The following is an 11,315-nucleotide window of genomic DNA, read 5'->3' as shown; positions in this document are numbered from 1 at the left end:
GTACCTAAGTCAGACAAATATGCTGACAGAGGTAAACCTCCAGGTTATTTCTATTCTGGAAGTTTAAGGTTCTAGATAAGAAAGCTTCTCCTCCCCCTTTAAATACTAGAAAAGATTCTGATCACGTCAGAAATTACTATATAACTGCATAATGAAGCTCCTGAGTTTCAGGTACATGACAAAGAGTTATCAACTAACTCTAAGTAAGATTTAACCAATTCTTACCTTGCAGCATGCATCTGTACGCAGATTCAGATATTGCATAAATGTGCGGTGGCATTTCATGGCGCTTCTTCCCTCTGTACATCTCGATTATGTTTTCAGAATAAATCGGGAGGTTCTTGTAAGGATTTATTACTACGCAGAACAGCCCTGAATAGGTCTTTAAAAAAAAAAAAAGAAACATTGCTGTTAGCAAACAACATTGAAACTGAACCATGAAGAGTAGAAAAGGGTTTTTTCACAGTTTCTATAACACTTATCTAGGAATAAACTTTAGACCCTTTTTGTTGAGCAACTCAAAGTATACGCTATATTCAAATTATTGATTTCTACTTCCCTTAAAGGGGTCTTTAATTACCTGCACAAAAAGTAATTTAAAGATAACAAACATGAGTAAATAAGAAGAGGAACATCAGAGCTCTTTCCAAGATACTTAAAATTTCTCTTCCATTTGCCAAGTTACAGGCTTTATGGACATTTTTGATGCTCAACTCCTTCAGTAAATTGTGCATCCAAAGTTATTGTTTCATTTTTGCAGGAACTGATAATCTCAATTACTCTACTAAATAATTCAGATAAGGAAAAAGCCTCTTTCCAACAACCACTATTTCTGCTATCTTACTATTTTCTCATCTCTGTAGGTCTTTCCTGCGCATCAGCCTTTCTCAGTCCCACAGCACTCTCCTCCTGGACAGGTCATTCCCTCTACTGTCCCACTCCAGTAGATGGATAGCCTGGCAGGTAGCACTGCAGGCTACCTTTCATGCTCTGCTTTTAGAGTTGATCATGAACAGAAATTACCAGGACTACTATAATATCAAGAAACTCAAGCACAAATTTTTACTTTGCCCATTTCACTGACCCTTATTGAGGCATTTCTGTTTGAGGCAAAAATGCCTCAAGTTTTACAAAGTGAGCACATACTGCAAACGACACAGGTCCGAATTTCACTATGAGTGTAATACTGAAGACTACTACAGAACAGTTCAGTCTCTGCTACACAGAAGTCGTGTAGAAGGAACTCATGATATAAACATATACGGAATCAAAAAACATATAGTCAACCACCCATACTTTGTTAGCTGAGGGACAGATGAGCATGGCTTGGCTGTACAGGCTTTATCAGGGATCAAAGATTACGCTCACAGACGGACAATTTTGGACCATACAAAAAACAGGGCTAATCCAAGATCTTTCCCTGAACCAAGGCAAGTGGATGGCTCTTGCCTTAAAAATCAACTAAACTGATGTTTAAGAAAGTAAAATATCTCCATTCCCCTTTATTTCACAGCATGCTTTGAAAGTGCATTATTTTACTCATTAATACTATTCACATCCTTACTGGCACAGGAATGTTAGCAAGAGAGACCAGTTTTCTTTCAACAGAAACAGGGAATATCTTTCTGAGTATCAAGAAAACTGTTTTTCCTACCTTCGCAGGCTGAGAGAAGGAATGCAGATAGTAAGCGAGAACATTAACAGCTGTGGAAAGCCTATAGTATTAACCATGTAACTCACCATTCTTGTAACATTTATTGATCTTAAAAAAAAAAGCTGCCACACTTGTATGAAGATTAGCTGCAATTCCTGAGCTGACTTAAAAAAAAAAAAACCCACACAAAAAAACATACGTAAGATTTTATTTGGAGGAAGAGGTGCCCTGTTCTTTCTACACCTACAAGGGATTCTGCAAAGACAGACAGAAGGCGATCTCTGAATTGAGTTGGGAGCATCACTGGTGACGAAAAACAACTTTGTTTTATTCCATATGTCCTGGCATAAGGACATCTTAAGTCCTTCTAGGAAAACCATCTCTCCGCTTAGGTCACCTCTGCTGGAAAAGCACTGCAGTACATTATGCAGCCAAACATCTTTGGTAATAAGGTACTTATTTCTCAAGAGAAAGGAAAGGAAACAGACCACATCAAGTCAATTGACCCAAGCATAAAGAACAACTTAGCTGTCATTAACACAATGTTAGCATGGGTCTGTTGGCAAGTGGGCAGTTCCTCTCCAACCTCATGTTCCTACCACTGTCCTTTTTGCCAGTGGCACCTGTGCATGAACCTACCAGGCTGGATACTACTGAAGATAAATTTCAAAAAGAAATGGTTGGTAACAGAATCAGTTCCCAGATCAAACTCATTTGTTGCACTAGTGATACTGTAAAGGATAGGGCAGGCAGGACAGTTAATTTAATAGTATGATACAACTGACCAAGGAGGCAGTTAATTGATAAATACTAGATCTACATTCCTAGCCAGCTGTGTTCCCTGTTGTGCTCAACTGCAGTCACCCACCTATAGTCATTACGGGTGGCATGAAGGCGTTGAGAATTACCACAAGCTCAATTTCCCTTCTAGTCTTCACATAAGGGTAACTAAAAGAAAGGCACATTCACCATGCCCCTCGTATGAGGGCCAGCTGAAAAATCACTGAGCAGCACCTATGCTGTGCTTCTCCACTACACCACCTAATGGGGAAAAAAAAAAAAAAAAGGAGACTTGTTTACTGCTAACTGCAGGTGAGATCTGGTCACAAACAAAAGAATTCACACAGCCAAAGTCCACTTCCAGATTTGTCCCAACACACCCCCTGACCAGTGTAACAGCAGGAACATTTGCTTAAGCCAGCAGACATCTTTCCTCCAAGATGATTCTTGACTGTCTCATCCAGCAGCACTTCTGAGCCTTGAACTGATTTTTACCCACCCACCTTCAGAGACTTGCAGTTTAACTTCACGGGCTTCTGTTCTGCATCTTACGTGGACAGCACCTCTCAGAACAGTGACTGACGGTTAGGCTGTAGGACACTGCTGTACACACTAGCTATATTACAGACTCACTCTCCTCCAAAAGCAACAGCTCTATTTCTCTGCAAGTTAATCTAAAACTTTTATCAGTTCTTTTAGACTTCTTATGTTCACAAAGGAAAGTTACAGGTTTTGCCCTTCCCTGGTCATGAATAAACTGACCAGCCAAGTAAAAAAAATTTCCCAAGTGCTAGGATAAGAAGATCTATTTGAAGATTATCCTTCCCTCCTCCCCCTAGTTGCTTTGGCATCTTTTGTTTATTTCCCCAACACAGACACGTAGCTACACAGTAGTAACATTTACTCCATAAAGAATTAATAATTTATAAAAACAAACCTAATCCTTCAGCCCTCTATTGATGATACCTAACCTGGATGCCTTTCTAGACTATCTCCCAGTGCAGTGACTGGATGGACTGGTGAACCTACAATTAGAATAAGAAAGATGCAGCTAGATGCAGCATAACCAATCTAGAAGACAACCAGCAAATGTCCTGGACAAATGAAAAGGGTTAATTTAAGATTGTCTATATTGAACAGGGCCAAATTCTATGTTTTGTTCAAATGCACAAAATTCTACTGCTTCACCAGTGCTGGGGTTCATTTGTTTGAAGCTAAATCTAAAGGATAAGCTTTTATCCCTAACCATTAAGCCTGTGCCATGACATCTCTCTTCACATGCAGCACCTTCAACTCCAGCATCTTCATTTCTTGCACATTTGTCAGTTCACCCTCCTGCCATTTCCCTGCAGAATTTAAAAATCACACTTTCTTCAAAATACCATCACACTCTAAAGCCTTAATTTATGCAAAGGAACATGGCACCACATTCTTCCACAAGGCTCCCAAATTTCCTGACATCATCTATTGCAAAAAGCAACATATTGGTGGGTTGTTTTCGTGGCTTGGTAGGTATAACACAAAGGATGTTTTTATTAAGTCAAATTTAATTAGAAGGCAGGTAAATGCTACGAAAGTTTTACACAGCTATTCTATAACTGCAAGTCTCACAGTACAAGCTTTTTACTATCCCTAAGAGAGCGGATTGGAGGTATGGACTTTCCACATGAAACTGAAGACAGTAGGTAGGCTGAGATTGTTTATACACACCTTGAAAAGCTCCTTGGTGACCAGTCACAGAAAGAATTAACAGGAATACTTGTACATCTACCTTCCCTGGACACCCTACTTCATGAATACCACCACGTAACTGTTAAGATGCCTGGAGCAGTACATGGACTCTGCCAAAACTGTCAGACCTGAATTAGTTAAGATCAAGCACTGAAGAGCTACAGTAACCACCAGTCTGGAACCAGACTTTAGTCATTTTTCAGTTGACAGAGGTAGATACATATAATAAGAACTTAAAGGCGAGTGGAGATCCTTATTCCCCTTGAGATCATGGTATCAGCTGCAAACAAGCTATTTGCTTGCAACACACATTTCTACTGTTCTGAGGACTAAGACATAGACAAATGTCAACCAACAGCAATAAGGCATGTTGGAATGCACTCTCTAGGCAAGGCTCCAGAGACAAGTAGTAAAGCAGTGCTCTGACAGAGGTTTGTTATACAAACTCTCCTTCAGGACACTAATTGTGGAGCTTGAATGTTTCCAGATGTTTACAAGGCCTTTATCCAGTAGTACATCACTTAGTAATTTGGCTTTTGGTAAGCTATCCCAGACTGCCGAGTTCAGGTTTCCTGGTGCTGCCCTGTTTGAAAACCACATTATATTCCTAGCAGTAAGCAACCCAAGAAAGAGGTACAGAAGTGAACTACCGGCAAAGAGCGAGTGCATTACTTCCAGGTGCAAGCACAGGGGAATTTGGGCTCTAAATCTGGAGCATGGGCTCCAGAGCAAGAAAGGTTTTCATGGTCTGTCTTCCCTTAAAACCCCATCAAGCCTCCACTGCGTATACACATGTGGTGGTATTAGCGCCAAAAGCCTTGTACGATGCCTTAGATTAATAACCCAGCTTTACAGCTCTTGCATCAAGGAATATGCTGTTATGACTGTTAGGTTGGTTCCTCTTGCTGCAACATCAAAAGGCCTGTTTAAAGAACCACTCCAGATGGCATTAGCAAGATGCGGGTAAACTTCCAGAATCTGTAACAATCAGGTTGCATCACCCGAGTATCCAGGCTCAACATTTATCTCCAGTTTTTCAAACATAACGTGACAGTCTTACTCTACTACTACATAAATTATTAAGCTGAAGTAAGCATCTAGACATCTCCAATTATTACCCGAGATATAAATCAGCAGTTTCTAGCCTAGGAAGCAGAACATGATTCAAGTAGTATCCCATATGCTAACAGGAGACAGCACATTCTCTAGATGGATAAATTGCATCTTCATAGCATTTTCTTGTCTGGTTTCACTTCCTGAGGTTATGAACCCACCTTTCACACTCCAAGACCTACTGAGTCCTCCAGGCTTGACACATTTTTCTCGTGTACCACTTTTTACCCCCAAATGAGGCAGCTACCCAATCCTAAAGTCAAGCCCTAGAAGTAGGGCAGGCAGCTCTTCAGTCTCAGAGGGAAGGAGAGTGAGGCTGTGGCCTGAGGTAGAAGCCATTCTCTGCTTTGCACAACAGCTAATCCCCAGTTATGATCCACCTCCCCTCAGGGGAGGGGCAGAGGGCCCCAGCACCACAGGCAGTCCCCATACCCTGCCTGTGCTCCACAGCCAGGGCAGAGTTGAGACTGGAACCCAGAAGTTACCCCAGACTTCTCTGTACAAGCCCAAACTGCTAGTTCATAATAATAATAAAACGTCCGGTGGACACACAAGAGGTCGATCAAGGGTGCCAACACGGGTGAGGGACTTTGCCCGTGCGGGGCAACGGGAACCTCAGCTCTGACAGAGGCTGGGGGACAAGAGCCACTGACTCTTACTCAGTACAACCGAAGCATAAAATCCGTGCATGAGGAGAATGAGAAAGGATGAGAATGAGCACAACACATACAGGCTATTGAAGTACAGCCCAAACTTTAGAATACTTGTCTACTGACAGTCTCTACCGCTAGCACATAAACCAGTACTGTATTTTCACATTTACAGACTTCAGGTTACATGTTTAAGGAGAGCAAAGCCAACGTTAGATCAGCAGTGCAGGTTATGCTCCTACTCAGTCAGCTCACCATCTCTCAGACAGACAGGCTCAGTGTCACAGCCACTCAGACAGCACGACTGCTGAGACCTACAACATGATCTTCGGTTGCACCAGGGCCAGAAAAGTATTAATGTCCTTTCATAAGGCTCCTGCACAGCTCATGTGGGAGCCTGACTGCTCTACAGAAGGCTTAGAACAGGCTACCAGTGACTGATGCAAACATACAGCTTGAAGGGGTGTCTTGCAACACAGTGCATTCCACTGGGCGCTTGAACAGGAGTCCATAATCCAAACTATTACACCTTTTTAGGCTGCTAATGTACCATTTTTAATAGCGAGAATGACAAGAACATGCATTTTTTCATACCTCTGCTTGCTTGAAGGCAAGGAGGGCATTGATTCATTTCTCTTAAATCCCTGAAATTTCTAATAAAGTAAAACCCTACACAGAACTCTCAAGTTGACTTCATTTATGATTCTTTAAAAGAAGTGAATTTATAAACAAATTTTCTTGTGTCAAAGCAGGCCTTTGACACAATTTGATCCCCATATACTAGGTACTAGATCCAGTGTCAGTTTTTGTTAAGGAAAAGATGAAATTAAGTAACAAACTCCATTTCTTACGTGTTCTTTTGATACCAGTCTTCAATACTCAGTAATGTGAAACATTCCCAAGTGGACCAGCAGGAAAATTAAAGCAATTAGAACACAAGCTTATATAATACAGATTGTTCTAGGTTACGCTTTGGCCTCACAGGAAGCAGCAGCTTAAGAGAAGTAATAGCTTATAGACAGCTCCTCAAGCGCAGTTTTATAAGAGCTTCCACCCACAACAGGCTCTGGAACTGGGGCCTACATCATATTTCTTTCTTTTCCTCTTCTGCCCCAATAAAATGGAAAGTACATTAAAAAGTAGCACAGAGCTGCAGACCAATTACAGAGCTAAGACTTGCAATTATCAAAGTATTTGCAATTGCACAATAGTAAGCACGTTTTCTTCTTCACTGGTAGGAAGAAAACCCAGTAGGCATATATACAGAGAGCAGTAATTAGCATCAAGGTTCCAGGAGATCTCAGCCTTACACAAACAGTTTCCAACCCTTTTGAAAAGTCTTTGCTAAAAAAAAAAAAAGTATCTGGAGGAGTGGGCAAGGAAGATAATGCATAGTTATTAGAGTTTGGAGGACTTTGAAGTTGAATCTAACCCTTTCCTTGAGAGTGTTTCACCATCTTTTTCTCTTTCCTCAAGAACAGCAAAAATAACCATCTCTAACTTGACTTCACCTACAGCATGCGCACATCTTACGCCACATGTCCCCACCCGAAACTTTCTAGTGGATTACCCAAACATACGTCACGGGCTCACCAGCAAGACAGCGCTGTGGAACATCCCACATACAGCCACACCAAGGCAAGAGGCCATCTGGATACTGACATGGGTTAACACAAGTCAAGCGTTTGAGAAATTCTATTAATTTTAATCCTTTTGACTGAATGAGGTCAGGAAGCAGTTAAGTAGTGATTGCAATGATTTATGGGGGCATCAGTAAGCTACATATACATAACAGGGCAATGGACTTCCTCCAGAAGAGCTGGGACTAGAACAGATGTAGCAACAGCAACATTTTTAAAATAGATTTTTATAAAGCCCATTGGATTTTTGGTATCTTCGTTTTCACTGTAGCTTAATTACACCTTATGTTTGAGTGAGCAATTCCTTCACCTCATCTGAGTACAAGAATGGGAACTTTTGAGTGCACAAGACAGACTTTGTGTCCTGCAATATCTTCTTTCAATTACAAAAGGTAACTAACTCAAACATTTATAGACCCACTGAATAGACAATATGCCATTTATCCAGGAATTTTTCAGACACCAGCCTACATCCTACACTTATTGGTCAGACCATTAAAATCTAGCCACCTGCAACTCAGATGTTATACTTTTCTGGAAAATCAAGCAAGGTGTGTCAAACTGCTACAGGATCCATACTATTAGTGTTTGCTAGTGCACTTAGTGAGAAACCCAATTTGATCTAACAAAATATTTCTGTTAACAAGATGAATATAAGGTTGATTTTTACATTCATTTATAGAGTACATAGGAACATACAAACATTTTAAATATGCTTTGAAAGGTTAATGGAAGGGCACTGCTTGCCATCAAGTATCAACACAAAAATGGAGCTTTAAATTGCTAGAAAAAGCATAACCTTTAGGTTATTCATTCCACTTCCAGCCAGCGTCAGCAAGAACAAGCTGCTTTCCTTTTAAGTAGAAGTTAGGTACTTACATTGCATAGATGAGGAACTAGATGCATTTTGATTAACTGAAATGCTTTGAACAGCCTTAAAAATTCAAAATACTAAGAAAGTTATACCCAGAATGCTGCCTAACAAAGCACTGAAACATTATTCAGTCATCAGGAACACTCCTGCCCACTTTGCTTTTTGCAGTTCTAGAAGTGTTATGGCATGTCGCAAAACTTACATTCAGAGTTCAAAATAATAAGAAACATCTTGCTCTGAAGTGAGAAAAAAATGACTCAAACTGCACACTAACTAACCACTCTCTCTTCCAAGTGCAGAGAAAACAAAATGGTAAACAACTTAAAAAAAAAAAATATACTGGCACAGTTCTTTTCCTTCAGATCAGCCATGAGTCAAAATGGGTAGTAAACTTGAGTAGAAGCCTAATTCTGAACATAGCTTATATATAGGCATGTCAGTTTTCTGAATAGACACTGAAGTTAATACACTGTTGTTACTGAAGTACAGAGAGATCAAGAGGGAGAGAACGCCTCTTCCTACACGAGGAGCTCCTTTCCAGCTTTCAGTCCTTATTCGTAGCTCTCCTTCAAAGCACCCAAGTATTCCTCCCCTCCATACTGTCAAGTGCAGCATCTTCTCCTCGCGCTTCTCGGACTAAATCCTCATTGTTTATCTACCCTGCCACTCCCGCCCCTTCCCACCATAACCAGAGACCCATTCCAACTGCGTCCCTTTCCCCAGGGCTCCAACCGAAGGAGACAGTTACAGCTCGGACTGCCAAAGTCACTTCAGCAGGCTTCCCACACCCCCCACAGAAGCCAACTGACACCACAAACCTCTGAGCCGCGAACAAAACTGCTCCTGAACCTCTACAGCTTAGAGCACTGCAGCTTAAAACGGAGTTCAGTGATCTCCTACATCCAGACACCAGAAAGGACCATGAAGGGTTTGGAAGCTGGTTCATGAGAAACCCCAAACCTCATGAAGCTGTGACAAGGAGAATTACTGGAGCAGTAACCTTCCCTATCACAGCGTGCCACAAAGTATTGTGGCAACAATGCTCTTGAGAAATCAGTAGCGTTCAAGGCTGTTGGACCCTTCACATCCATCCTTTCCAGTGGACATCTCCATTTCATTGAGCCAACGATTATTTTGCGCACAACTCCCATGAAATCATGTTTTGCTGACATGACTTCAGCAGAAACCAAAATCTAGGGCTGACAGCTGGACGCCTTCACAGTGGCATTTTACATACAGGCCTTGTAAAAATAAAGATGTTTCCTCACTAAGGCAACAGACCTTGGTGACCCAAAACCTCTGACAACTAGATGCCTCTCTTAATGCAGTGCCCCCACAAAGACAGCTGAAACTCAGTTCATCACGGCATGAAGATATTCAAGAATTGCCACAAAACCAGTCTGAGCAAAATCACGTTTATTCCAAATCTTCAAAAGGCATCCTAAACCTTTGGGTATTCCTCCTGGGTACGCTTACAGTGAACTACCTCCCGTTTCTGATGTACAGCTCTGAAGGACATTACCAGATACAGTCTGAGGCAAGCGTTCAAGCTGGCCACTCTGAAGCTGAAGAGGCAGAAGAGTGAAGTTTTACGTGAAGTTGAAGAATGGACAGTTCACAAGCATTTAAAGTAACCAAAACCCATGAGAATGCTGCCACGACAGCAAGACATGAAACACCAATTTAGAGAAATGCTAATATCACTAGAAAAGCACAAAATGTGGGAAAAAAATGAGCTATGAAAAATAAGGAAGAGTGAAAACTCCTACCAAAGGTAGAAGTAATGAGAAAAAAGTCTGCTGTAGATGGCTGCACCTTCACAGAACCAACACTTGAACTTGAGGAAAACCAAGCCTCGGACATGAGCAGAGATCATCTAAGGGATGCCAAGATGGTTCAGTACCATGCTTAGTCATTGGCAGATTAAGAAGAAAAGTCCAGTGCAGGAAGTCAGAGTGATAGATTTCACAGTTCTCGGGGGTGAACACACACAGAGTGTACCTCAAAGAATTTGCAGAGATAGCACAGCTTCTCTAGGAATTTTTTTAACATAATCTTCAGTTACACTCAAAATAAACCTTGTGACAAGAAACAGAATAGGTGATGTTAAATATGGAGCAAGAAATGAAATTATTTAACCTCCAAAGCAAAACTGGGATCATTCCAACCTTTCTTCCCAGCAGTTTCTGTACAAGTCCTACTACCTTTCACCTTGTGTGCTGTCATGAACAGACCAGAAATAAAGACAGGACCAAGCCCAGACATCGTTCTTTTACAAGCCAGAGGTCTAACACACTCTCCCTTTGTGTTCATCTCCCACAGGACAGTAATAACGCAACTCGGAGCCCACTATTACACCACTTGGCAGATATTAGAAATGCTTTAAGTTCCAGAAACCCCTCGCCATCCCTCCTTAGATGTTACATGAAACTCTTGATGAAATGAGCATCACCGCCCAGGGCATGCCGACTGGCTCTGGCTAGCTTTAGTCAGCCCTCCCTGTTCCTCCAGCAGGGTCAACTTGGTGAGGTGGATTATAGACAGATGACAGACAGATGACTAGGCCCACTGGCTAAATCCCTCAACTTGTTTGTTGCCTTTCTAGGGACTGAAACATGCATCTACTTCAGCTGACACTTTCATCTTCTACTTCCCAGAAAGGCAGCACTGCATGCTGCCTATTGTGAATTAAAGGAAACCAAATCAGATTCACCATCTCCATCTTAACTACTTGAGACCAACACCAAAATACAAGAATTGAGTTTGGTTACTATGGGTGCACTATCTGGAAATCAAAACATACCTTTAACCGACCTGTCATGGCCAAACCACCGTAATTCACTTCACCAGCTCAGTTAACTTTGGCTCTTTCC

At 41.5% G+C, this 11,315-nt stretch overlaps 1 protein-coding gene across 1 annotated transcript in view; it reads right to left on the bottom strand.

The window, feature by feature from the left end:
- Nucleotides 1–225: 225 nt before the first annotated feature.
- LOC104517086 (myosin-10-like) overlaps nucleotides 226–11,315 on the bottom strand; it is a gene marked incomplete at its 3' end in the record, with an annotated part of 13,502 nt that continues 2,412 nt past the window's right edge. Inside the window, exon 2 of the mRNA XM_010161639.1 lies at nucleotides 226–382. Coding sequence (XP_010159941.1) covers nucleotides 226–382 — 157 coding nt within the window. The remainder of the gene's footprint in view (nucleotides 383–11,315) is intronic.

The sequence above is a fragment of the Eurypyga helias genome, unplaced genomic scaffold (assembly GCF_000690775.1).
Source record: "Eurypyga helias isolate BGI_N326 unplaced genomic scaffold, ASM69077v1 scaffold26331, whole genome shotgun sequence".
Classification (NCBI taxonomy): domain Eukaryota; kingdom Metazoa; phylum Chordata; class Aves; order Eurypygiformes; family Eurypygidae; genus Eurypyga; species Eurypyga helias.
Note: the sequence above shows the minus strand (reverse complement) of the source record. Positions and strands in the feature narration are given on the sequence as shown.